This window comes from Daldinia childiae (genome assembly GCF_008694065.1).
Source record: "Daldinia childiae strain JS-1345 chromosome Unknown Scaffold3, whole genome shotgun sequence".
In the NCBI taxonomy this organism is placed as follows: Eukaryota; Fungi; Ascomycota; class Sordariomycetes; order Xylariales; family Hypoxylaceae; genus Daldinia; species Daldinia childiae.
This window is the reverse complement of record NW_022984644.1, coordinates 2,793,321-2,821,197: the sequence shown is the minus strand read 5'-3', so window position 1 is coordinate 2,821,197 and position 27,877 is coordinate 2,793,321. Positions and strand designations below refer to the sequence as shown.

Genomic DNA, 27,877 nt, shown 5'->3' with positions numbered 1-27,877 from the left:
TTCAGAGGCGTAGCTGCTTGCTCATACCGGCTTTGTACCGAAGGTTGTGCCCGCTGTTGCACTGCACGTACCACCCGAACCTACTTTTAGTTCAATTCTGACACTGACAACTTACCCGACAGTAGCAGTAGGTAGCACCTAAGGTAGCAGCAATTAGTACCCTAGTTATTCTCTCCACTTGTAAGTTGCAGCAGCACTTGCCCTGCCTTCAACTTCGCCCTGCTTTGCAAGACCTTGTTGCATTCAGTCTGCGTCCAGTTTGTGTCTGCTAAAACCAAAACCTTTTCAGCCCTCAATCTTGGCTCTGGGCTTTACCGCATTCTTCGTCTCTAGTAGCCCGTCTCTACTTTGCTTGTCCACTTATCTCTTACCAAGATCCTTTTTCTTGAATATCAGCCAACCTTTTCTAGCGCACTTGGAGACGCTGCGCTTCTCCGTGCACTCTGGGTTACCATCTCCATATAGATACGAATATACATACATTCATACATACATACCTACATACCTACCTACCTACCTAACCTAACCTCACACATATATGCTTACCTAGTTTTACGATACAAAGCCGACTTAAACCTCATAACTCTCTAGAGGGAAATGTTCTGTTCTACCCCTCTTTGATGGCGCCGTCCTATTAATGAAAAGCTGCGAGGACCAGCGCGAAAGCGACAATGACAATGACGCGAGATGACGGCCGTATCACCTCCTTCGCGAGTTCTAGCAGTGGTCACTCAAATATCACGTTGAAGCCATCCGTTCCTAGTCGCTCAGTCTCGGTCTCTTCAGCCTCGGTCTCCTCAGCCTCGACCAAAGCTACGCCGAAACCCATCAAGACGAGCGAATATGGCAAAATCAGGTACGTCATGACTGGCTTCTTTCTTCGCTATACGGATTGGGTCCAGTGAATCATGTGCGGAGCTATCGGCCTTGTTACATTTCATCCGAAGCCTATCTCGAGTGTACTTGGTTAGGGTAAATTAAGTGCCGAGGAACAAGTCAACTGCTGTCTAGCAAATTAGTCGCTTTGTCTATAACCATGTCATTAACAGCAAAGTTTCTGAAAGCTAATCATGTATGCGTTTCAAACATTACATAGACCGTATGCTGAAGACTCTCAAGTCTCACCGACAACTTCCGGCCATCGCCTTGCTTTATCACCGACTTCGACCGCATCTAGCAGTTCACTACTCGACAATCGACGCATGAGCGACCTTGCCGACTACCGTCGCGATCTTGCCGTTCTTAACCCAGCTAATGGCCGTATTCCCCAAATCCAACGAGATCCTCCAACCAGTCCGAATTCCCAGCATAATATAACGCCTTGGATGTCTGTCAACGGTGGGGCGGCTACGTCTCCGACTGGTTTCGGGACGAGCTTCTACAATGATTCGAGCGACAATGTATCCACTACCTCTCAACTTTCGCCTGCCTTTAGATTAGGCCCTTCGCGACCAGCTCAGGCATCAAGCAATGAGTCTCCCGATGCGGCATACTTCACGGACGATAGGCGACCTTCAGCGGCTAGTATAACAACAGCAAGTAGTCAAGGCTCTAAAAACAGTGGCAGTAGAGGGGGGCTTAAGAAATTACAGGGGTTCTTCGGAGAGGATTTCCCAGGTCGCGATTCATCCGAAACTAGCCTGCCAGCACCACCTTCGTCCTCTCAAAATCAAAAAGATCAACGTTCCTACTCTTTCACCCGACCGCGTCGCGGGAGGAACGACTCAAACGCTACCGATCATACCAGAGAACCTTCACCCTCTTCCTCACGACCGCGTACGCCGGTACCTTCAAGCGATGTAGTACCCTTTTTATACCAAGAGGCCAATGACATCGCCAAATACGGCGAGGCTCCGGTTCGCGATATACTGACCGGTCCAGACAGGGAACGCTACACCGGGGAAAGTTCTACACAGATACCGCCGAAAACTTCGTCCTCCTCTCGCTCTGGACACTCGATTGTCCATTTGTCTAGTCATCACCGCCACCACAGGAGCACCGACGACTCCAATACATTGCGCCCGGTTATCAGTCGCGAAGACTCGGCTCTAAACGTTCAAAATATGAAGGAAAGAGGCGGCTCTGCAGCGACTGCGCCGCGGTCGCGGGCCCAAAGTCCCACGCCAAGCAGCAATAGCAATGGTAGTAGACTCGCATCTATTGATGGCCAAACATCCCCTGGGGCTCCTGGAAAACGGGGCATCTTTGATCGGCTACGACGACACAAGCACAAAGATGATGGTCAAGCATCACGTTTAAGAAGCATGCCCGGCTCTTCTCGCTCGCTTGCGCCATCGTCGTCCCGGCAAGATTTATCAAAAGGGAATCAGTCGCCTTATGACAAAGCTCCCTTTACCGTGGAAACTACAACCCCTCAGGCTCGCCCATCCAACCCCCGACAAGCGACCTTCAATAACAAATTCCCCTTCTCGAAGAAGGGGCGTCCGCATAAGGCCTATGACGATCCCGATGAACACATTGGTCCAACTGATAGGAATGACAAGGGCAATGTGTTCGTCCTTGATACAAATCTGAACGATATGGAAGGCATATTGGCACAACCTCCGCCTTTGACACCTATGGAGCCTTTGTTCTTACCGACAGATACCGAGCCTTTGGAACCAGTTCAATCTAAAGGAACCGGGGCATGGAACGCGCCAGACAGCTGGGCTGTCCGTCGTACTGCGGAGGAAAAAGAGACTCATGTCCCTGAAGTTGAGGAAGTTGGGGCTCCACCAAAACCTGAGGAGAAGCAGAATCCTCACTGCATACGGGTATTCCGCGCCGACGGTACTTTTGCTACCGTACAAATGCCACTAAACTCTACTGTTGCCGACGTTATGACCCAAGTCGTTAAGAAGACATTCGTCACTGAAGGTCTCGAGAACTACCATATTGTGTTGAGAAAGCATAATTTATCTCGGGTTTTAGCTGCTCCAGAGAAACCGCTTCTAATCCAGAAGAGACTGCTTCAGCAGGTTGGATATGAAGAAAAAGATCGCCTAGAAGATATCGGCCGAGAAGACAATGGCTACCTGTGCCGTTTCTTATTCCTGTCGGCGAGGGACAACCATTTCACAATGAGTCCCCAGGACCTCGGGCTCGGTAGGGCCACGAAGTTCAACCATGTTGACCTTTCCGGACGAAACCTAATTACAATTCCTATCACGCTCTACTCCAAAACCTCCGATATTATATCTTTGAATCTATCCAGGAACCTTTCTCTTGACCTTCCCCGGGACTTTATCCAAGCGTGTCACCAGTTGCGTGATATCAAGTTCTCTAACAACGAAGCTCGAAAATTGCCCATAAGCATCGGGAGGGCAAACAGTTTAACATATCTTGACGTATCGAATAATCGACTAGAGGAACTGGAGCATGCTGCGCTTGGGCACCTTACTGGCTTGTTGAAGCTGAGCTTAGCAAATAATCGTCTGAACCACCTACCTCAAGAGTTTGGCGCTTTCAGGGCGCTTCGCTCTTTAAATCTATCTTCGAATTTCTTGGACAAGTTTCCAGTCTTCTTATGCGACCTGGAAAGCCTGGTAGATATCGACGTTAGTTTCAATTCAATCGCATCTCTCCCAGACGAACTTGGGAGGCTACAAAGCCTCGAGAAGTTTGTCATGACCAATAACAGGCTTGTCGGGTCATTACCGTCTACATTGAGGGAGCTTCTGAACCTCCGCGAGTTGGATATAAAATACAATGGGCTCACTGCGATAGATGTCGTATACGAACTTCCTAAGTTGGAGATTCTATCTGCGGATCACAACATGATTTCCCAAGTCGTCGGTAGCTTCGAGCGAGTTCGCAGTTTGAAGCTGAATTCTAACCCCATCACCAAATTTGAAATTACGAGCCCTGTACCAACCCTCAAAATGCTCAATTTGTCAAACGCTCAGCTTGCCAGCATCGACGGCTCGTTTAACAACATGGTTAATTTAGAGAGGCTTGTGCTAGACCGTAATTACTTTGTCTCTCTTCCTAGTACCATTGGTACTTTGAGAAGGCTAGAGCATTTTAGCATAGCCCATAACTCCGTAGGCGAGCTACCTTCGGAAATCGGTTGTTTAAACGAACTGAGAATACTGGATGTCAGAGGGAACAATATTAGAAAGTTGCCAATGGACTTGTGGTGGGCAAACAAGTTGGAGACGCTCAATGCCTCTTCAAATGTGCTGGAGAATTTCCCAAAGCCCGCTTCACGTCCACCCCAGATGCCCGGGGAATCTTCAGGCTCGCCTGCTCCTAGCAATAAGCTGCCTACCGGACCTCTATCTCAAGCGTCTAGCTCCGAAGATCTTCTCGCTGATAGGTCGCGTCAACCAAGCCAAGCATCAAGCACATTGCTAAGCGTCGGACCTTCTCCTGTTCCTGGCGGCTCGGATAGAAAAAGCTCTGTTGTTTCGGTCTATGGAAAAGGAGGGCGCAAAACTTCGGTCCTTTCGCGAACGACAACAGCTAGTAGCAGTGTTAACGGGACTGTGACTCCTGCCATAGGGTCGAGAAAAGACTCGGGACTTTCTACCCGGCTAACTAACACGTTCGCCGGTTCGTTGAGAAACTTATGTCTTGCTGATAACCAACTCGACGACGATGTGTTCGAGCAGATCACGCTACTTGCCGAATTGCGCGTTCTCAATTTATCGTACAATGATTTGAACGACATGCCACAGCGGTGTATCAAGAATTGGCCCCAGCTTGTAGAGCTTTATCTGTCAGGCAACGACCTCACAAGTCTGCCAGTTGATGATCTGGAAGAATACAGCTTGCTTCAGGTACTTCACATTAATAATAACAAATTCACGAACCTTCCGGCAGATATTTCCCGAGCCAAAAAGCTGGCTGTATTGGATTGTGGAAACAATTCCCTCAAGTACAATATCTCAAACGTACCGTACGATTGGAACTGGAATCTAAACCCAAATTTACGGTTCCTCAACTTGTCAGGAAACAAACGACTGGAAATCAAACAGACAAATGCTGGCCTGGTGTCCCAGAACCGCGAGCAATATACCGACTTTAGTCGGTTGTTGAACCTCCGTGTGCTTGGATTGATGGATGTTACCCTTACTCAGCCAAGTATCCCAGACCAGAGCGAAGACCGTCGTGTCAGAACCTCAGGTTCATTAGCTGGCCACCTGCCATATGGTATGGCCGATACACTAGGTAGAGGCGAGCACCTATCAACTATCGACCTGGTCGTCCCGAGGTTTAATTCCTCAGACTCAGAGACGCTCTTAGGGTTGTTTGACGGACAGGCATTGTCTAGCGGTGGCTCTAAGATCGCCAAGTATCTTCATGAGAATTTCGGGCATATCTTCTCAATGGAACTGAAGGCTCTGAAGACACGCCAAAACGAGACACCCGTAGATGCGCTTAGACGTGCATTCCTCGCCCTCAACAAAGACCTTGTCACTGTAGCCGTTGAGCATAGTGAAAAGAGGCCGTTGATGTCACATCGTGGTTCGTCGGCGTCTGTAGTTCTTAGCAAGGAAGACCTCAATTCTGGGGGCGTTGCTACAGTGGCGTATCTGCAAGGTCAAGAACTGTACATTGCCAATGTTGGCGATGCGCAGGCAGTACTCATACAATCCGACGGTCAACATAAAATCCTCACGCGGAAACACGACCCCGCAGAGCCGGGCGAGCGTCAACGAATACGCGATGCTGGGGGTTGGGTATCGCGCCAGGGGAAGCTAAATGATCTACTCGAAGTCTCCCGTGCCTTCGGTTACATCGACTTGATGCCGGCTGTACAGGCGGCTCCCCATGTTCTCCAGATACCTATCGCGCCACAGGACGAAACGATTTTAATTGCAACAAAAGAGTTATGGCAGTATCTTACTCCCGGCTTAGTGGTCGACGTCACTCGATCGGAGCGGGGCGATCTTATGCGTGCTGCACATAAGCTACGAGATCTTGCTATCGCGTATGGTGCAACTGGGAAAATCATGGTCATGATGATCAGCGTCTCTGATCTCAAGCGGCGCCAGGAGCGGTCAGCTCGTTTGCATAGAGGGCAGAGCATGTCACTGTATCCCTCTGGCGTCCCAGACGATTTCCAGTATCCGACCAAGCGAGGCAGAAAACCCAAAGGGGAGGTCCAGGACTCCACATTACACAGGCTTGATCCTGAAGTTCCCGCCCCTACTGAAAAACCTTCTATTGTTTTCACTGATATCAAGAACTCGACTAATCTGTGGGAAACGTATCCCTCGGCCATGAGATCCGCTATAAAAGTGCACAATGAAATTATGCGACGGCAACTTCGCAGAATCGGCGGGTATGAAGTCAAGACTGAAGGTGATGCCTTTATGGTCTCTTTCCCTACCGCCACCTCAGCGCTCTTGTGGTGCTTTGCCGTCCAAACCCATCTGCTAACGGCAGATTGGCCCTCGGAAATTTTGAACTCGGTTTCTTGCCAAGAGGTGTACGACAATGATAATAACCTCATCTTCAGAGGCTTATCGGTTAGAATGGGTATCCATTTTGGCGAACCAGTAGCCGAAATTGACCCCGTTACGCGTCGGATGGACTATTTTGGTCCGATGGTGAATAAAGCGTCTCGTATTTCTTCCGTAGCCGATGGAGGTCAGATTACCGTGTCCACGGATTTTATCTCCGAAATTCAGCGTTGTCTTGAGACCTACCAGGAAAGTGAGCGAAATGGAACTGCTGGTGCTGAAGACACTTTCGATGATGACGCGACGTCGGCGGCAATTAGAAGGGAGCTAAAGTCGCTCAGCTCACAAGGGTTTGAAGTCAAGGATATGGGTGAGCGGAAGCTCAAAGGCCTTGAAAATCCCGAGGGTATTTATTCCCTCTACCCACATGCTCTCGCTGGTCGTATCGAACATCATAACAACGCACTGATAACGACCGATTCCGCTGAGAAGCCTGCTACACTTCAGCCCGGGAGTGATCTCGGATTTGATCCAAGTCTTATCTGGTCTCTATGGAAAGTTAGTTTGCGCCTGGAGATGCTTTGTAGTTCTTTGGAAGAGATGTCAGCCGGCGGTTTGCAGCCTCCCGAGACCGAACTATTGGAGCGTATGAAGCAACGTGGTGGTGAAATGACGGAACAGTTTTTATTCAACTTTATGGAACATCAAGTGAGCCGTATAGAGGTATGTGTCTCAAGCCCTACTATTATCTTTTTCTTTTTCCGCTTTATATTTACTAACCGGTCTTCATTATAGACTTGTATTTCCACACTCACGATGCGACATATTGCCATGGGTAGCGGCCAGATTACCTCGCTAGATGATCTCCGAACACCAATGGCTGTCGTCCTCGATAATCTTGCTGCCCAGCTGGCCGAACTTGAGCGATACAAGGCTAGATATGGCGATCTTACTACCACTGACAGTGAGGGCGAGGCACTCACTACCGACCAAGAGTCTGACGACTGATAACCTCCGTTTTTGATTATCCTAAAATCTTGCCCTCCGTTTCCATATAGTATATCACGCTAAGATCCCACTGGCCCACGTCTTTAACAGTACTACTACCTTGCGTTCTTTTTTCTACGCAATTGAAAAGGGCTGTGCAGTTCCACCCTATATACAATACCGACCTTTAATGTGCTATGACGAAGATATCTCTTATGACTACTTCTGGGGAGGCGAGGGTGTTTGTTTACAAGTCATGTTCGGGTGGTTGATTGAAATGTGGGCAACGGCATCCTGCGAGCAGCCGAGGGCTCAAACGGAGACTATCATTGGCGTTTAGACGCTGACGAATAACAACTGAAGTGTGAGAATGTGCGTTTTTTTGGAATATTCGAAAAAGAAAAGTTCAGGTTTGGATGTAAACCTCGTTATTATTATTGCTTTGGGCATGGCATTGGGATACTTTCTTAACGGGCATAATTAGCTACGCCGTCGTTGCATCGCGCAGACGCTGCGAATGGGCGTTTCTACGGGGGGTACCAGGGGAGTGGGGAGAGACTGGGCTCCGGGAGAGAGACGGGAGGATCTATTCCCTCCTTTTTTAAATGTTTTCCCGTTGGTAGTTGGCGAGCGGGCGTCGCGTCGACCGTCACACACACCATTACGCAAATACGTGTAACGGGTACGTACGGCTGCTGGCTGGCATCGCCTTACCCGATACACACACGTCAAGGAAGCCTCATCAAGTAGGTGGCAGGCGGATCGCTCATCACCAGGGATGGGTTAGTTTGGCTATTGTCAGTGTATAACTCAGTTGATTTTGCATTTATCCCGTCTTATTGAACATATGTGATATCGCTCAAGTTATCAGTGCTTCTCGATATACATTTATAAGGGGCATCATACATACCTACCGTACCTAAGTACCTACCTATAGTCTTTTAAGAAATATGGCGGCATGTATCATTATGTTATAATAATATCACAATAAAACTCTATATAGGTATTTACCACATAGTTAACTATCTTTATAAACATAAATAATCACATTTGAATTCCCGAAAGCAGTAACTATTGTAAGCTAGTAATAGAAACGGCAGATGTCTAAGTAAAAAATATAACGATTCAATAAGCAGTATTTAGACACCTAGGTACTCAGGTAAAATTGAAAAGCAAAAAGTAAATGGCCTTCAGCCGGGCACGAACCCAAGACCTCTCACGAGAAAGTCAAAAAAGTTTGCATCCGCCGGGATTTGCACCCGGGTCTTTCCTTAACCATTCGACCACCAGGGGAAATGGGAGAGGAATAAGTTAACTACTACTCCACGGATGCGTTTGTCATTTGTGCGTTGGGAAGTGTATTAGTTATTAGATATTATAAGGGTTCTACTTGGGTAGGTGCCTACTTGGGAGATAGGAAGGTAAGCTGGCAGGTGCGTAGGTGGGTGGGTTGGTAAGGAGGGAAGTTACTGTCGTGATAGTGAAACTACCTAACGTACCTAAGGGAAGGAACGCGTTTGGAAGTAGGAGACGCGTCTTGGAAGGAAGGCTATTCCATCTCACTCAATGCTAAAGTACCTAAGGTACATGTATGTCTTATACATACATGTAGGTACCTAATGTAACTAATGTTTCTTACACCATTTGCATATGGGTATATCTTTAATACTTGCCTCCGACATATACCATATTGTAAATGCCAAATTACTTGGAATAGCAGCATGCTCTCAATAGAAATCTAATAATTTGTATGTTATTATCTAACATGCATAAAGAGGTATGTATTGCTTACATGTTACTACCTTGGATGCATCAGGCACGCATTTACTTCTGTCTTGATGATTTAGGTACTTTGTGACGAGATCTTAATATCCCCTATATGGACTCCAACATAAGCTAACATACATGGACTAATAGTGCCTTTACACAAACGATGTAACTTATAAGGAAAAGACTATTCGGTTACTTGCTTAGGGGGTAAGTAGTCTGTCGTCTGTCTAATATGTAAACAACACCAACTCCATCTACATACCTAAGCACGCATATATACAAACAAATAATAAATACCATTTGCTTTGATCCTCATTGTTCATTTCATTTTATATTTTAGTCACAACGAATGATATTGTGTAGACCTAACTAACTAACTAACAGAATACAAAGCTGTAAGGGGTATATCCATATGCATCCTTCACATCAGAAACTGCCACATTACTTTCATCACGATATATCATATAAATTGCCCAATCGGGTAGCATCGGGCCTCATCTGGATGGATGGATGGATGGACCCAGCCCACCTGCTCCCCAAATCTTGCATCTTGCCTACTTCCCATCCCCTCAGCCTTGCCACGTCACTTGTACACACCAAGATACACCCAAACGCAGCTATCCCATGCTATACAGTACAACCAATGCTCCAAAGCTAGTGGGGTCCCCTTACACATCTGCCACAGAGACGAGAATATCTAACCCTAGGAAACTATCATCCCCATAACTATATGAGAGGCACAACCCAATCCAAAAATGTCCCATAAATCTTAAAATTGTTTTATGAGGAGTAGGTTACGAAAATAAAAACGCCCAAGAAAACATTCCCGTAACCAATGGCGGTAGGGTCTCACCCTGTTAATCAAGTCTCCAGTTTCGCCCCTCAAGAGCCAGTAAGCTTCCTCCACCAACTGCTTCGAGGTGTCGAGTCTGTGAAGAAAGATTCGCGCGGGCCACCTTTGGCACCATTCTTATCACCACTACCGTCCGAACCGCCTACGCGACGATCTCGACGATCCCGTTGGTCTCGTTGATCCCGTTCCTCGTGGCGCGCACGGCGGCGTCGTCGGTCGTCCTCTATTTCTGCATCGATATCACCATGCTTTGCGCGACGGCGTGCTCGTCGTGCAGCACGGCGAGCTTCTTCGTCGTCCTCAGGAGGCGCATCGGTAGTGGGGCCATCCTCAGGGGGTGGTCCAGACTCTGAATGCTCCTTCACCCAGGAATCTGTACCCGAGTGAGGCCAAACCGCAGGTCTACTTCGTCTGCGATCACGATCATCTACAGCATGTCGTGAAGATCTTTCCTGAGGGTAGACATAATCTTCGACCGGCATGGTACGTCTTCGATTGACCTTTTCTTCGGCACGCCTGGCGTCGTGTCTCCTCCGTCGACGTTCTTCTTCGTCCTCAGAAGCGTCAGCATAGCGTGGTCGCCGCCGTTCAGCCCGAGCAGCGCGGCGAGCTTCTGCTTCCATCTCCTCGGCGGCAGCAGCCTCCTTTTCAAGTCTACGAAGCCGACGTCGTTCGGCTCTCTCAGCTTCTTTGGCTTCGACTGCAAGGCGCTCTGCTTCGCGTTCCCGGGCAGCCCTACGCTCAGTTCGTCGGGCCTCGCGTTCAGCTTGTTTACGAGCTTCGGCGTCCTCTTCATACCTTCTCCGCCTCTCGCGCCTTTCCTCTTCTTTCGCTAGACGCGCTTCTTCTATCGCCTTCTCTTCGGCTCTTCTGGCACGGCGAGCTGCGCGGCGGGCCTCTCTCTCGTCGTCTATGGCATCTGCGTCGACAACGTGATAATCTCGCGTGGACCGCCTAGCCCTCTTGTCAGGCCGAACTTCATCGTCCGTAGTGTAGTATGTACTGCGACGACGTGGCTCGGGACGCGTTTCGGGACGTGATTCGGGGCGCGGATTCGAGGACCTGAGGCCCCCAAAAAGACCAGCAAAGCCTTTCTTGGCACTCGAGCTCGATCGCTTGAGAGGGGTTGCATCGGCAGGGTTTCCTATATCAAACATGACCGCATCATCCTCGGTTCTGGGCTGTTTTGGGTTAGCAAGGACAAATTTTGTATAGCGGTGAGCTCCTACCTTTGGCCGTCTACGAGCCGACTTCTCAGGGCTCGAAGGAACTTCTCCGGCCCCGACCATGACGATTTCCTCATCATCCAAGGCGCGTGTCATAGAGGTCTTGCGGCTGCGACTCTTTTCGCTCTTGTCAACACCGAAGATCTTGGCAGCCTTGGAGGACATCATAGGTATTTCCTCAGGCGGTGGCGACACTAATCCATTTGCAATATCATCCAAATGGCGACGCGAAGTCGACTTGCTCGCACTGTAGCGTTTATCGCGGGTTGACATGGAGCGCGAGATAGGGGGCGTGCTCTGGAATATACTGTTCGTGCGTAGATTGGTAGCTGGTGGCAATTTTTTCTCTGGGTGCTCTTCGGATTTATTATCCCTTTCTGACGACGAGCCCTTGGAAGAAGATGACTTCTCTTTCTCTTTCCGGGTCCTCTTCTCTTCGAATCTCGGCTTTGACCTCCTCTCCTCTTTGTGAGGTGTTGCCGACCACACTCCCCGTGATGCACTACCTTCACGGCTGATCTTGGGTCGATCTCTCCTAGAGGACTTGACCTCGGGTGGCGGTGTAGGGGGCTCGTCCGGGGCAGCTGGAGGGGGGATGGGCACTTCGGGAGGTGGTGGTGGAATAGGAACCTCAGGTGGTGGAGGGGGTGCCTCGACGGCCTTGGTTTTGCTCTTCTTACTGCTTTTCTTTTTCTTCTGTACTGGCGCCATATCAACGATGTCGACGATTTCGTTTTCATCTTCGTCAGGGAAGCCCCCGGGGAGTATGTCTCTAGAGGACCTAAATTTGTTATCTTCTTCGATGGGTGGTGCGACACGAACACGTGGCGGCGGCGCAGCCAGCCCGTCAATCAAATCATCGTCTTCTTCCTCTTTGGCCGGTTCGAATTTCCTAAGCTTTTCGGCAAGCTTACCGTTCTTGGCCTTAGTTTTCCTTGGCTTCATCCAGTCATCATCAGTTGTGGGAGTTTTCGAAGATGATGGGGCATCCTCAACGGGGGGTTCTTCTGGAAGCTTTGATGACTCAGCACATATAATCTCGGCTGCTCCCGAACTCTTGGGCATCTTAGGGCTACTTACCGGTTCGGGTGACGAGCTCTTCGCCCTAGCACCCCAGAATGAAAATGCATCAGATTTATACGTCTCGGCCTTAGGTTTAGGCTGAGGCTGTATTTTAGGGGCCGAGAAACCAGACAAAAGCTCGTCGATCTGTTCGGGAGCGAGATCAATATTATCAAGATCCAGGTCATCATCGTCCTTGCTATTCTCTTTTTCCTTCTCTTCTCTCTCCCTCTCCTCCCTCTCTCTTTCTCGCCCCTTCTCCTTCTCCTTCTCCTTCTCTTTTTTAGACACTTTATCCTTGGCGCTGCTGGATTTCGACTTTTTATCTTCGGACTTAGAGCTCTTTTTCGACTTCTTCTTGGCTGCTGCTTCAGCTTCTTCGCATTCGCGCCTAGCTAGCTCCTCGGCCTCGCGAGCTTCCTCTTCTTCTGCCTTACGCGCCGCTTGTTCCTGAGCTTCTTGTTCCCTCTGCTCTTCAGCCTCTCGCGCTGCTTGCTCCTCAACTTCTTGCGCCTCTCGTTCTGCGTCAAGTGCCTCTTGATCTTGTGCTTCTTTGGACGCTTTCGCTTCCGCACGGGCCTGGGCTCTCTCGGTAAGTTCATCAAGTCTCATCTGATCTGCCGTCTTGAGCTTCCTCTTTTTCTTGCTCTTAGCTGTGAGTGCGGCAAACTCGGCTTCCTCTTCGGCGATTTCGTCTGCAAGCGCTGCGGCGGCTTGCTCTTCGGCCTCTTGGGCTTCCGCCGCAGCCTTTTGCTCTGCTTCCAGGGCTTCCACCGAAGCCATCTCCTCAGCCTCTCGTTGGGCCAACTCTTCAGCTTCTTTAGCAGCTTTCTCCTTAGCACGACGCTTGGCATTTGCAGTGAGCTCATCGAATCTTCTTTGACTGGACTTAGAGAGTTTTTTCTTTTTGCTCTTAGTTATTAGCGTTGACAGCTCGTCTTCTTCGGCGGCAATCTGATTTGCTAATTCCGCAGCTGCTCTCTTTTCTTCCTCGTTTTCTCCAGCTTTAGCATCATCCCAGACATTCTCTTCCAGTTCTTGGCCTGACATACTCATTTCCAATGAAGGTGGTGTAGGTGCTGGGGGTGGAGATGTCTTCTTGCCTTTGCCTAGTCCCCAATTCCAGTCGTCGTCGTCAAAATTGCCACCCCTACTCTCTTCTACCGAGTCGGGTTTGACACCGTTAAGGTGAGGCTCGTTCTCTATCTCGACCGGAATATTCTTACTGTTCTTCTTCTTTTTGTCTTTCTTTGATCTGCTGGCCCAGGGGTCGTCATTCTTGGGCTCTTCGATCGAGTCCGGCATCAGATTATTTTCTTTTTTGTCTTTATCGGCTGGGAAACTACCCCAGAAGTCGTCGGCTTCAGGTACGGCAGGCGCTGGCTCCGAGTCTTCGTACTCTGGATCTGTATTGGTTTCGACAAGAGCTGTTGATGCCTGGATTTTCTTCTTACCCCAGCCCAGCCAACCTTCATTACCTTCATCAACAGGTGACTCCTCCTTCGCTTTCTTGGCAGGCTTCTTGGCAGCACCCCAAAAGCTCCAAGCGCTCGGTTGCTCAGTAGCTGAAGTAGAAGTGGGTTCCCGTTCGGGTTCTGGCTCAGAGGTAGATGGAGCTGGTGGTGGCACTTTCTCTTCCTTGGGCGGCTTTTCCGGGACAGTGGTTGTCTTACTCTTCTTCTTTTTATCCTTTTTAGAGGTGCTGAGGCCCCACGCATCATCATCATCATTTTGAGTGGAAAGTACTTCTGGCTTTAGTTCCGACTCCGACTTCTTGAGAGCAAGCTCGTCTAAGATGCTCTTTTTCTTCTTACCCTTTCCTAGGTCCTTACTTGAAGTGCCCCATGCACCCCGGTCGTTAGTAGGCTCGACTTTTTCTGGTTCCGGTTCCGGTTCTGGTATAGGCTCGGGAACAAGCTCTGGTTCTTTAGGAGGATCTTCCGTGGTAGTTTTTTTCTTCTTTTTCTTATCCTTTTTTGAGCCAGCGCCAAACAAACCCCAAAGATCGTCCTCCGCAGGTTTGGTTTCTTTTATAGGCTCCTGTTCTAGTTCCGGCTCCGGTTCCGGCTCTTGCGCTTGCTCTGGGATAGGCTCTGGTTCCGGTTCGGGCTCCGTCACATCTTTCTTCTTCTTCTTTTTCTTCTCCTTCGTTATAGTTGCAAAAGAGAGAAAATCGTCAGTTTCCTTCTTTGGGGGCTCCGGCTCAGGTTCAGGCTCCTTGGGGATCTCTTCAGGTAGCTCATCTGCAAGGACGTTCTTCTTTTTCTTGTCCTTCTTAGTTAATTTACCGAAAATACCCCAGTCGTCTTCCTTCTTCTCCGGCTCTGTTGGGGGCTCTGGTGTCGGCACCAGCTCGGACTCCTTAATTTCCTCGGCACCTTTGCTCTTTTTGCTTTTCTTCTTGGTTATAGGTACATCCCAATTCGGCCAGTCGTTCTTCTTTTCGGATTCAGGCTCAAGCTCAAGCTGAGGCTCAGGCTCAGGCTCAGGCTCAGGCTTAACTACTGGCTCTGGAATAGGCTCAGGCTCGGGGTCTTTCGTCTTCTTCTTCCTGTCTTTCTTGGTGACCCCGAAAACCTCCCAAGGATCATCGTGCTTGGGCTTGGGCTTGGGCTTGGGCTCAGCTTTCTCCTCTACTATCTCGACGACATGTTCCGGTGTGGTATTTGTAGTTTTACCGTTCTTTTTCTTATCTTTCTTCGTAGCCATGGAGTCCCAAAAACTGTCTTCCTCCTTATTCGTAGGTTCAGACTGCGGAGTTAACCCTTCTACCTTCGAAACCTCTGTCATTTTACTCTTCTTTTTGTCCTTTACGCCCCAGCCCCAGCCACTATCAAGAGTCGAAGTCTCGGGTTCTGCATTAGGAACAGGCGGGTCAGACCCCTTGGGTGTTTCAATTCCCTTCTTCTTGTTTCTCTTAGAGGACGTCCCGAATGTGTCGCTCCAAGGGTTCTCCTCTTTTGCAGGCTCTGGTTCTGGGTCTAGCTCTGGCTCCGGTGCTGGGGGCTCGGGCTCGGGCTCGGGGGTTTCTTCGATGGTACCTTTCTTCTTTTTCTTATCCTTCTTAGATGGGGGGACAAGCAAGTCGATAGCAGCTGGGGTATTATTAACAGTATTAACGATAGGCTCAGTCTTTTCAGGCTCAGGCGCTATGACAGTAGAATCCTTCTTGCTCTTTTTCTTGGTGGCGGTAGTGGTAGTTTCCCAGGGGCTTCCCCAGTTGTCATCGAGTGCAGTTGACCCCAATTCCTTGCTTGCGGCTGGTATTTCCTCCTCGGGCAGGGGCTCGGTGTCCCAGACGCTGCTCTTCTTCTTACTCTTGTCCTTTTTAGCCGAACCCAGGCCGAGGTCAAAACTCTCGGACTTCTCCTCAGACTTCCTCTTAGAGATGGGCGCTTCAGCTTTACCTTCCGTTTCGTCAAAAGATCCGAATCCGAATCCTGTCTTATCCTTCTTCTTAGGCTTGGACCCATCAATGCTCCACGCACTGGCGTTCGCCTCTTCCTTTTTCTCCTCCCTCCTCTCTTCTTTATCTTTGGGGTGGTCAGCGTCTTTGGACCCAAATAGGCCCCCGAGACCACTACCCCAGCCACCACGCCACGTACTAAGAAAGTTGGACTTAGGCTCGGGTGTAGTAGTACTACTACCCCTAAAACTGATATCCAAAGACGTCCTCACGGGCTCATCCAACTTGATGTCCTGGAAGCCGTCAGGCTTACTTGGTGTTTCAAATGACTCAATCTTCTCTTCGACCTGGGTTTTCCCCTTCTTCTTTTTCTTGCTGCCAACAGTCTCAGCAGCCGCCATAGTATCCTCCAGTTTTGTGTCGGCCGTGTCGTCCTTTTGTTCCTTCTCCTTCTCCTTTTCCTTTTCCTTCTCCTTCTCCTTCTCCTTCTCTTTTTCTTTCTCCTTGTCTTTATTGTCATTCCTATCCTTGCCCTTATCCTTATCCTTATCACCATCGTTACCCTTACCACCGCCATTGCCATCACCACCCGCACCCCCACCGGTGTTTCCTGGATCATCGTTTTGATCCCCGTCACCTCCATCGGCACCGCCTGCTTTGCCATTGTTTTCTTTTGCTGCCTGATCCCAATCGAAGTTCTGTACTGGTACCTTCTTCTTCTTTTTAGCGTGTTGAATAAAACCATCTTCTGATAAAAGATTTAAGTAAGGCTCGGTTGCCGGATCGCTGATTAACGAATCTCTTCGCTGTACACGACGCCGAGCGTTGTTTGGTGGAGGGGGGTAGTTATTCACTAAGTCAAAGTAATCTCGCTGACGAGCAGCCTCACCAGTTCGAGATGGATCAATTAGGGGTTCAAAAAGAAGGGGATCGTCGTCACAATGCTTCGATAATCGTCGCGATCGTTTCGGTATAGAGTCAGGCGACACCAGTGGCTTGGGGATAGCATGGTGGATAACCTTCTGATTATACCTACAGTGAAGTTCCTATTCCGGATCGCGTCTGTCAGCTTTGAGTTTCAATGGACACTGCGACGGATGTAGAACACAAGTCTCGATATCTAGACTAATAACATGCTATACTATACATCGACCAGCCTATTGAAACAATACATAACATAGTGTAGCTAGAATGCTAAGGAACCAGAGACGCCCAAGATAGAGAGCACATACCGATTTAAATACTGTCGCCACTAAAAGCCATGCTCTCGAAATAAGCTCCAGTCGAGTTTGCAGGTCTAGTTCATCCCACTGCGGAGTCGTTCTCGTGATGGGAGACCAGGTTTTTGGCCGGCCAAACCCGTCTCTCGTCGCGCTTGCGCATGGTTCTATGAACGCGGCCGCAGCCATATTGAGGTTGAGGGCTCGACTGGTCGCGTTGGGATAAGAGAACCATGGACGCTAAGATGTTGTCTTCAACAGACTGGTGAAAGTCAGGGGTTGTAGTAAGCTGTACTATTAGTTTGGTAATCGGGGAGGGGTGTTTAAAATACAAAGGCAGAGCCTTTGGCCTGTCTATTCTTACAGCTTTAGGGTTGAAATTCTATGGATAGGTATCTAAGCGAGAGAAGGCGGTAGTATGAGTCGGGTTGGGGTCTTTTGAGGATGTTACGGTCGTTTATCGTTGTCGGTTGGCAGGACGCAGTCAAACGTCAACGAGGCAGAGATTCTGAGCTTCTAGCTTGGTGTGACACGTCGCAATCTTAACTATCATCGTCTCCTTCCCCGTACAGCCCTTTAATGCCCTAGGAAGAAAAGGAATCGTCCCTGGCAATGCAATGGGGAATATAAAAAAGCAAGGGGTAAAGTACAATACGTAGTACAAGAGGCAGTAAAATCGACTTCTGACAAGCACCAATAATGTTGCGATGCGGCAATGCAAATGTTAAAGGTGTGTAAGAGAGATGCCAACTATCGATTGGTTTTGCTTCGCGGTCAGTGTGTGACAGACATTCCCCGACAGAATTCAGATACCTCCCGTCTTTTTGACGACAGGACTTCCAATCTGATTGTATCGAGTATTGGATACCGAAATCGTAAGAACTAGATAGCAAGCAGCTCGCTCGAGTAGAAGGCAAAGCAGCAAAGCAGCATGAAGTCCTTCCCCTGTCTGCTTGAAGCAAAAGGTACAAAAGGGAACAAAAGACCACAAAAGCAGTAAACGGATTGGACGTATGAGCCTATTATGTATGCATGTATGAATGCGACCACCCAATGGATGAACAATAACGCAGCATCATGCACCTGAGTGGGCGAAGGAGAAAAATAGTCGCAATTGTTTGGAGAAAGGGTGTGCATTAAGAGATGATAGAGGGGAAGTCGGCGTTTGTGGGATGGCTGGTTATCATTATCATTGGACAGCTATGTACATACTGATGTGATATATCCATTTTTATTTTACCGCACACCCCTGCCAGCCTTGACACAATAACACCCTCCCGCCATCCTTTCCTAAATTTACATAGTAACCTTACTCCGGGACCTCACATACAATACATAGTACATTTGATCGCATACAATTTATTATACTTATTCTTGTACCTGTTTATAGGCTACAACACCTTCTATTACTCCAATGTGTCACTTGATGGCAAGTCCTTGCTTCTTTCCAACCCTTCCTTATCCACTTCAGGCCATTAATTGATACCGCAATAAAGCCAGGTGACTTTCCCCGACTTCTACCACTTACCTAGGTATTGTTAAAAGTTACTAGTCTCGACCTGGAGTGGGATGATAATGGTTGAATTCGATTGTCTACCTGTCTAACCTACCTAAGGTATACTTACTAAACATACCTAATTAGGTAACTACGAAATAAAAGTTATAATAGTTATAGGGTCCAGCAAACAAGAACAAAGAGAAAGACGGAAGGGTAACAATTGATAACATTAAATCTCAATTGACTTCTTACAGGCTTGGTTGCATTCCATGACTTCCCGTTTGGTCCCTGCGTTTGGTGCATCGCACCTGCGCGAACGATTATCACCAGTCGCGTCTCAATGATGAAACCCCGCCACATGAAATCTTGCGCTGCTTTCTCATTTTTCATTTTTCATTTTTCATATTTATTTTTTCGGCCCCCGTTTCCTTTTCCCGCATGACTGTTTGACTGGACCCCTCATTTGATTGAATTTTTTTTTCTTCAGCCTTCCGCTTCTTTATCTATTTTAAAAACTCTTTTGTGTATCCTGTCCCTGCAGCTTAGTATTCCCTTATCCTGCTTCGAATTGGGTGTTCTCAATTAGCTGACCGTTGTTGGATGCTGAGGACGCGTACGGCATGGTCGATCATCTACAGACTGGTAAATGGCTCCTCCAAATTGAGAAAAATTTGCACGTTTACTTGCATGACGGACCTCGCCCCTTTTGCGCAACGGGTGCGGCAAATTATTATATCGCGTACCTATGGACGACAATGCAAACGCGAAAAGTTGGATAAAGTGTCCAATTACCGAAACATGTGCTCACGCGCTGAAAAGCGGCACGATCATATACCCATAGAATATGACCTCTCAGCTGCAGTGGGAAAAGGTCAAGGTATCGATACATGATGGATGGGCAGCCATGCGCTTTTTAGCTTGTATCTACCTACTCCATGCTTAGCACAACGCCATTCATCCACGTCGTTGGTATCCATCCGGAAGTGGGACAACTGCTCAAGCATGCCAGATGCATCTACCACATTTAACACCCATATTCGCCCGGTCGCCGTATCCGGTTGCTATAGAAATCTAAACAAAAACATACCGTAGAGAGGGTTACCACATTTACTACATTAGGTACATATTGTATCCTGCCGCTGAACCCTAGCCTTCCCGCAACACCCGCTTAGTTGCCCAATCTCATCGGCAGCCACTGTATGTATGTATGTACTATGTAGGGGTCTATCGACACTCCCAGCTCTGTTTTAGGTTGCTGCACGTTTTCTACTCGACGCCGGCCCCCATCTAAATGGGTAGTGGTTGTTCGTTATTCACTCCTACGGCGGATCCTCCCATGCATACATCCCACAAATAACCACCCAAACCGGCATCGCGAGTTCTTCACCGCTTCGAATTCATATCGACTTTTCATGCAACAGGGCCTCGCTGACACTAAAAAGTGGAAGCGGTTTACAAGGAACAATGGAACTTGACTTGACTGGTTCTGCACGTAAATTTTTATTTTCTCCAATTGACCAACGGATTGTCGCATGAATCACTTGGCTTGGTCAAGGTACCCTCCTTCGAGGGCATTCTATTGACGATAATTGGGGATAGTCAACGCAAGACACCACAGATCGCATCGGTGACTCCCACGATACGATGTGGTGCACTACCAGCGTTTCGTTTGTTGGGGACATGGGGCTCGTGTACTCATCACTCCCGTCGTGTTTGCATCAGATCGGATATCTTCCGCAGCATCGAATCCACACAAACGCGGGTGTGCCTTTCGCGTCCGCGTCGTGTTCTCATATTTGTTCTTATCTTCCGATGGTTATCCCAAAGTCAGTCAGGCTTTTTGCCACTCTTCACCGCACATTTAGGCCGACTTACAGCACCGTCCCCATTGTTCGGCCAACCGATTCAGATTGAGGTATAGGCCTACCACACGTGACTATGTATTTCATATAATGTTGTTGCACATCATAAATGTATGTCTCGAATTTTGGGGTAGCCGATGAGAAGTGGGTGCCGGTCCATCGTACACTAGGTTTTCGTGGATCCTGAGGGCCGCAGTTACGAATTCGCTTTTCGCCGTTGACCGTTTTTAATCTATCTCGCCTGATAGACAGGTCATGGTAAGGTTGTTAGACAAAAGTCTAGTTATGCTCCTGCATAGGTAGATTACTACATTCGTATAAGGTAAGTGATCCCCATGATCATAAACAGAAGCTCAAGAATGATCTAAGTGGAGTTGGGAGCCACAATTTACAACAGTGTTGAATAATCACTATTGTCGTCAGGATATCAACGACGTTTAGGTACCTAACATTGTTCTTGGCCCTTTAGGGATCATTGATATTATTACAAAGAAGCCTTAGGTAAGGTAGTTGGGTGGTAGTTATCCCATAACTACAAAGAGTATTGCTCTTAAGAGGGGTTTCTTCTATACACAGGCTCCAGTGTATAGCTCCATATGTGTACAGTACACATGTCTAGTAGTACGATCCATGATATAGCCCCCACTCTATGGCTTAAGTCGACCCCAAGCTTGGCCGAAGACGGAGCTTATATACGCTCTGAAGTATAGAGAAAACTTGGTCATTTCAAGAGCTTGTGTGACCTTAAATTTCGGCCGTTTTTACCCCTTACTCTTGTTTACGGAATCTTAAGAACTGAGTTGGTAAGGACATGATACGAAGGTAGGTATGTACCTAGTTAGTCGAGAAGTAATAATATCAATCATCTTGCTTCATGTGAGGAAATACGCAAGCAAGTCGGGAAACAAGAACTAGCCTATGGCTATTTTTCCTTAGACATAGATATGCCAGCGTTTCCTAGCCTCGACACCCACTTCACCCACTTCACCGCCCGTCCATCTTAGCACGAACAACAGGAGTCATAAACGACGAAGTCGATTCCATGCCCACAGTCGACCTCAGTCAGCGCCAGCACGTAACACGCCTTCAGACCTCGGCTATGGTTACGGCCTTAAGGGAGGTCTAAGAATCCGTCCCATTCCCCTTGCTCATTTGGTCGACCCATGGCTGTATGAAATACTGGTTTACGACGGGGAACAGTAGGCCGATAATACCGAGCGAGATGGCGTAGAACTCGGGGCGTTTGAAGAAGCGGCCGCGGAATAAGGCGCGGTTGCGAGCTGCATCGCGGCGTCGGGCGCGCGCTCGCGCTTCGTCTTGGAATACGGCGCGTTCGTGAGAGGCGCTGGTTAGGTTGGGTTAGTAGGATAGTCAGGCCTAAGTATGGTTTGAAGAGAGGAAGGGTAAGGTAAGCTAAGTTAAGCTAAGAGTCCCAGAATAAAGGAGAAATGATAAAGCTATAGAAATTAAGATCAAAGAAAAGGTAGGATATAAACAAGTATATAACTTACAACGTAGCTTTGTACGCCTGATCCGCCGCCATCTTCTGCGGATCCTCCCCATGGTGCTGATGGCCTCCGGCGGCACACGAAGCGGCCGGTGGTTGTGGAGGGGCGGGACCGTGGTAATAAGAGGATCGACGAGAATGCGACGGCAAGGAGTGAGACATGTTCGTCGGGAGGAAATGACTGTATGATTCGAAGTACCTCGTCCGGTCCATATCGAAATCTTGCGAAAGTATATCTGATAGTTATGCCTATTTGAAAGTCTACCTAAAGAATTGGGTAGTTATTTAAAGCGAGTGTTTAGTGAAGCTTGGCTTTCTGGCTTGATGCCATTATGATAATGAAAATTACGGCATGTAAATATTAGTTACGTGTGTACCTAAGGTTATCAAAGTTCAAGACGAGAAACCGTAATATACCTGACTAAGGCACTTACAATAGAGAAGTGAAGTTAGTTACATTTTGGTGATAGTTTCCATCCATATATTTGATCCCCCTCACTCCTCCCCTTACCTACCCCTATTCTGAATGCTTCGGGAATATTCTCATACATATTCTCATACAGGCAACATCGTCTAGCTAGGCTTTTGACACTCAACTTACAGAGAAATCACATAAATTCTTTATACTATAAAATTTAGTACCTTAACATTAACCGCATATAATATACACAAAAGACATGATATACCAAGTTCAATCCCTATCTAAGTATTGTTCGTACGCACCCGGAACCCGAAACTCCTCTGGAAAATCCATTTCATCCGGCTCATCCTCGTCAAGAACCTCTTCATCAAACCAAGCATCGACATTCTCGCCATTCTCAATCTCGTCGATCTCCATATCGTTGAGCATGCGGTTGCGCTCCTCGATTAAGACGTCCACCCACCGAAGCTCGGCAGTTTTGCGTAACAAGAACGCAGTCTGTGCTTCCCGTGTGTCCTCCACCAACCTTCGTTCCGCTTCCTGCATCAGCTCCTCTTTGATTCCTTGTTCTTCCTTAACGCTCCAATGGTAGTTGTCTAACTCGTTATCTCTCCATTTCTCCCATTTCCTGAAGCTGGCGTCCATTTTACGCTTCAGTTGTTTCATAGCAGCCTCTATTTTAGCTTCGCCATCTTTTTTGCGAGACCAGTATTCTTTTAATTGGGTATGGTACTGTTCTTCGATGTGACGCTCCTCGGCTACTCGTGCTACGTATTCCCGTTTGAGCACCTTTTCCCGCCTCGCTAACTTCGTCCTTGTAACGGCGCTTAGCTTCTCACGTTCTTCTTTCTGCTTTTCTTGTAGTTCTTCTAGTGCCATAGCACCTTGGTTTTTCAGTCTGGCTTCTTCGGTGCCGTGGTCGCGCTGTACGATGATGCGTTGAAGTTCGTGTACGTTTACAAATACCTCGCGGAGTTCTAGGTATTTGACTTCTACCGCTCGCCGTCTCTCGCCCTCGCGCCTAATGCGCTCCTCAAGTAGCCTCGCCCGGCGTTCCTCGGCCAACCGTTCCTGCTCTTGTCGCAACAGCTCAGCTTTGAGAGCTTCTTCGCGCTCGAATTCGGCTACCAGTCGTAGAGCCTCTTGGATCTCGGCCTCTTCCTGAGCTTCCTTGTCCTGACGGGCCTGGCGTCGTGCTTCTGCACCTCTCTTGACGACAGCTAACTGTTCCATCGTACAAGCACAAGTTCGCCAGCGTGCACCACAAACGTAACAGAATTCGGCACCGCATCGGCAAGTCATATGTTGGCATGCTTCCCTATGTTCAACGTATGCGTGGCAACCGTAGCATCGCTTCCAACCCTCTTCTTCAGCAAGCTCGTCAGTTTTCATCATATCGCGGTCCTCGGGACAGTTGTCTCCTTCATGCTGTTGGCCGCGGCAGATGATGCAGGTCCAGTGACCTGTCGAGCACCTTGCGATATTGCGGGCGCGGTTGATTTGATCCGGTCGGAGCCAGAGACTACAGCTTTGCTGGCTGCAGTAGACACGTTCACTGATTGGTAGGTTCCACTCTGCTGCTTTGTCGTGATAGGTCTTCTTCAGCTCAGAATCAACGTTGAGTATTATAGTAGCGACTGGGATGGGATTCAGACAGCATTTGGGTGGCCATTGCTGCTCATTTTCACAAGTCGTATGTATAAGGCGTATGAAACAAGGCTTGCAATAGCTGTGACAAGGAACCTTGATCATCTCCTTAGGATTGAAGTCGTCTAAGCAGGAGACGCATTCGCTACAGTATATTAGTTCTATCCTAGTGACTTTATGGTTGTTATAGGCACTCACACTTCAGCTTCATGGACCGATGAAGTAAGGCTACTATTACTGTTCGTTGTCGTCCTCTTTAAAACCTCGGATACGAATCGCTTCTTCGCTGTATAGGTGCCCATTTCTAAGCTACCCCAAGAAAGATCCCGCTTATGGCGAGCAGCTCCAGTTGTGCTGGACTCACCCCTTTCTCCAGCATTATTCAAACGTCGAAAGATATTTTTAAACGAGTGCTTTTTTGACTTGATGGGCTGTATCGGCACAATAACATCATGAGTAAGTGATTCTACCCTGGCTGGGGCCGGTACCAGAGCCTGAAGTATTACGTCTTGTTGATCTTGTCTCTCATCCAAGAGCGCATCTGATGTTTCGGTATCCTGGTCTTCTTCACTCTCTTTTCTAAGCCTTTCGTGTTGCTTTAACTTCTTAGCATCCTCTGCTTTCCGCCTCTGCTCCTCTTCAAGAATCCCCCCCTTAACCTTGTTAATAGATTCCTGGATGATCCGGATAACTATGTCTGATTTGGAACCCGCTGTGTCTTTTAGGCCTTCGGGGGGTTCATATTGAGTCCAATCGACGGAGACTTCGTTACTTGGCAAACTTGTCGATAACGAATCATCGTTTACGTTTGCCACGATAGCTTTCCCTTTCCCTTTCCATTTTGGAAATCCATCATCTTCCCCTATCGGATGCTGTACTAAGATGGCAGGTGAATCAGAGAGTTCCTCCGTCGCGGAGGACGTCGGCTCGATGATCAGCATGCGGAAATAAAGTATGACTTGACAACTTATAATGGCCAACAGAAAGATATGAATTGCTGGGTTATCCTCATAAAACATAGGAAAGTCGCCAGTGAGCTTGTTTCAGCCGCAGAGTTCCCCACGTTTTCTATGCTCTAGAGCTTGATTGGTAGCTTTTATGCGACCCCCGTAACACAACACCCTGAGTGTGCATGGAAAGGAGGAAACAAGGTAATATCAATCCTGCAAGGAAACACACAATATGTAGGTAGATAAAGAGAGCAGCTATATTGGGGGTAACCTCGAGCCATGGTGGGATATCAAGCTACCTACATAGATACGTGATCTCAAGCTTACCAGTTGACAACCTACAAAGATCCCTTAGCTACATACTTGCCTCGGAACTTAGGCGATTTAGATAGTAGGGCTGAAAACAGATTCCCCGGCTCTAACAACTTCAGCCCCGATCACCGAAGCGTGGGCCGTATTTCCGTGCCAGTCTCCTTCACTATACCTCTGCTGATGAAGCGAACAGCGGACATGCAAGTAGCACCTGACCATATCTTGGTTATCTCTAACAAGAAACAAACTAGGTGAGCTACGTGTGCTGCCGCTGATAACTGATTGGCGGGTTTTAGGGAAGAGCTTTAACAACTAACGAGCTGATTGGGGCGGAGTAGCTAATGGCGTTAGGAGCGATGCTAGATGCTGAATCCTACTCGCTTAGACATTCTCATCTGACATCGGAATAGAGAAAGCCTTGTGCTAATGTAGCCCGAGGCGTTTCCAGTGGAGAAACGTGTGATTTGATGTAGGACAATAAAGTTTGTCATTTTATTAATTCATAGAGCAGCGCTGTAAATGGTTGGATTTGTTTATCTGAGCTTGTAAATAGCGTATTTTCAGGAGCTGATGTAATACAATTGCTGCCAGTTGGCCACAGTTGTTCATATGATAGTGTTAAACCAGTCATATCCAAGTCTTTTCTTATGGCCCTAAACGCCGAGGTTAGGGGTCCTTCCAACTACTACACCGAGAGCCTGAGTGAAACCTTTAGGACCAAGTGAGATTAGGGGAAATTTACTATTGTTAGAATTTCTTGATTGTAGGAGTTGTAAGTCTGATTACCTGCAGGGCTGGATCCATCCACATAAGTCGGGCGGCGGTCCGAGCGTAATATTACTACGCTAGACAGCCTATCGGCGCCGTTATCAAGTTGAATAACAGATGTATCTATTGGCGCATGTCCTAGGTGGCGCTTGACATTGGGTTTATATGAGATTGAAATTACTGATGAACTGTTCGTCTGTTTGAAGACTTTATTTGTCTAACTAAGTCAATCTAAGTACCTAAAGTAGTTAACATTTTCTAACATAAAGAAACCTATCTAAAATATCAACCTATTTATTACAAAACCCAATATCAACATTTATGACATTTAATATTGAGTTGGTATTTAAGTAATAAATCAAGTTATTACCTATTAAAACTACAGTACCGGTAACATATAGGTACTACCTAGTTAAATAATTTGTCGGTAATTTATTTAATGGTTAATAAATAAATGAGTAGTAAATAGGTGGCAATGTTGTTGTTCATTGGTTTATTTTCTAAGCAACCCTTAAACTACCAAATATAATAGTTTTCGTTACACTGCATTGATATTGATATCACGGGAAATAGTTGCAAAAAAACAAGTCATATTTCCATATTTTATATTTTGAATCTGTAAATGACGCTCATGTGGATACCCCTATTGGACAACTTTAGAATCTATCTCAACATCGTCATTTCTTACGATAACTAATGGCCGTTCTCGACTGCTCTACAAAATATATTTCAGAATAACTTTCAGTATGTTATAAGTGGCATAAATGTAAAAGTTCGCCACGTATGTCACTAGAATAAGTGTCCAAAAAGCAAACCTGCTTGACAACTAGCATGACGTCATCCCTGATCTACGACAGCTAATTAGATGCGAGTATACCTAGTGCATATCTTACTCAAAGAGGGTTGAGTATTGAGAGGTGCCTCGAGCGTCCCCATGAAAATATATTTGAATCCAACCATCGAGATCATATCAACTTCCCTTAGACATCATTCACCAAACCTCATCTATATATTATCAACTGGATATTTCAGCATCAAATTTTCAACAATATCAAACCTAAAATTGAATCGTATGACAATTCTTGTATCTGATCATCATTTATAACTCATATTCCAAAGAAACCAACACCAAATTTTTTACTTTACCACTCAGACGTAAATCTACAAATATGGCAGCCTCTACACGAGCTTCGACGGGCCATTCCAAGCCACGCGTGCACCTAACCGTATCCACTGAGCCAGAACGTAAGCGACAAAGTGGCAATACCACGACCACTAATCATCACACTGGCGTCAAGAAGCGGACCGGGGCGACAAGAGCCCCAGCTACCCACCACAAACGGAAGCCTCACTTAAGCGACAAAATCGAGGGCGCCGCTGAGAAGTTGGTTGGCAAGATCACACGCAGACCGGGAAAGAAGGCTGCGGGGACACGCAAGATGCGCGGGACAGACGGGAAGGGCAGCCATGTTAAGCGGGTGTAAGGTATATTGGCTACCTGCACAGATCTTGTTTGTGCTTCGGAGTTATTTACTGTTCTTGGGTTATATGAGCATTAAAGGGTGAGAATTATGTACGATGTATAATGTCGAAGGGATTTTCGCTGGATATACACTACGGGATACAAAGGAAATATGGGTATGACAATCTGTTCATGTCAGCTTCAAGAATATGAGTTGTCTTCAGGCGGTGTTAAACACTCGGTTCTGATAGAAATACTACGGAATGTGTAACTATATTTTGAGCAAATGATTTGTTTCTCAAGATATTTACATTGTGAACCAGCGGATTATCATTCTGTGTTGTGTATTGCCTACCTAGAAGTTGTTGATATTACAAGAAGAATACTACTAGAAGATCTACTTAGGTACCTGAAGTATAGTATCTCATTATCTGTTTTTACCTCCTGGCTCACAGTCACGTCATTCATAGTTCTCGAATCTCTCTTGCAAGGAGTAGAATAGAATTGACAAACTAA

General features: G+C 47.5%; 5 protein-coding genes across 5 annotated transcripts; 2 read left to right on the top strand and 3 right to left on the bottom strand.

The window, feature by feature from the left end:
• Positions 1 to 671: 671 nt before the first annotated feature.
• Positions 672 to 7,418, top strand: GL218_03482 (Adenylate cyclase; the record flags this gene model as incomplete). The annotated part of the gene is made up of 3 exons (XM_033580045.1): positions 672 to 856; positions 1,097 to 7,133; positions 7,206 to 7,418. The coding sequence occupies 3 exons, from the start codon at positions 672 to 674 to the stop codon at positions 7,416 to 7,418; spliced, it is 6,435 nt and encodes a 2,144-aa protein (XP_033436611.1).
• Positions 7,419 to 10,049: 2,631 nt separating this feature from the next.
• On the bottom strand, positions 10,050 to 16,115 carry GL218_03481 (uncharacterized protein; the record flags this gene model as incomplete). The annotated part of the gene is made up of 1 exon (XM_033580044.1): positions 10,050 to 16,115. The coding sequence occupies one exon, from the start codon at positions 16,113 to 16,115 to the stop codon at positions 10,050 to 10,052; it is 6,066 nt and encodes a 2,021-aa protein (XP_033436608.1).
• Positions 16,116 to 21,416: 5,301 nt separating this feature from the next.
• Positions 21,417 to 21,963, bottom strand: GL218_03480 (uncharacterized protein; the record flags this gene model as incomplete). The annotated part of the gene is made up of 2 exons (XM_033580043.1): positions 21,417 to 21,639; positions 21,806 to 21,963. 2 exons carry the CDS (start codon positions 21,961 to 21,963, stop codon positions 21,417 to 21,419), a joined length of 381 nt encoding a protein of 126 aa, XP_033436609.1.
• Positions 21,964 to 22,492: 529 nt separating this feature from the next.
• GL218_03479 (putative E3 ubiquitin-protein ligase rbrA) lies at positions 22,493 to 24,810 on the bottom strand (the record flags this gene model as incomplete). The annotated part of the gene is made up of 2 exons (XM_033580042.1): positions 22,493 to 24,014; positions 24,068 to 24,810. The coding sequence occupies 2 exons, from the start codon at positions 24,808 to 24,810 to the stop codon at positions 22,493 to 22,495; spliced, it is 2,265 nt and encodes a 754-aa protein (XP_033436246.1).
• A 2,258-nt stretch (positions 24,811 to 27,068) lies between these two features.
• On the top strand, positions 27,069 to 27,383 carry GL218_03478 (uncharacterized protein; the record flags this gene model as incomplete). The annotated part of the gene is made up of 1 exon (XM_033580041.1): positions 27,069 to 27,383. The coding sequence occupies one exon, from the start codon at positions 27,069 to 27,071 to the stop codon at positions 27,381 to 27,383; it is 315 nt and encodes a 104-aa protein (XP_033436245.1).
• Positions 27,384 to 27,877: the final 494 nt, after the last annotated feature.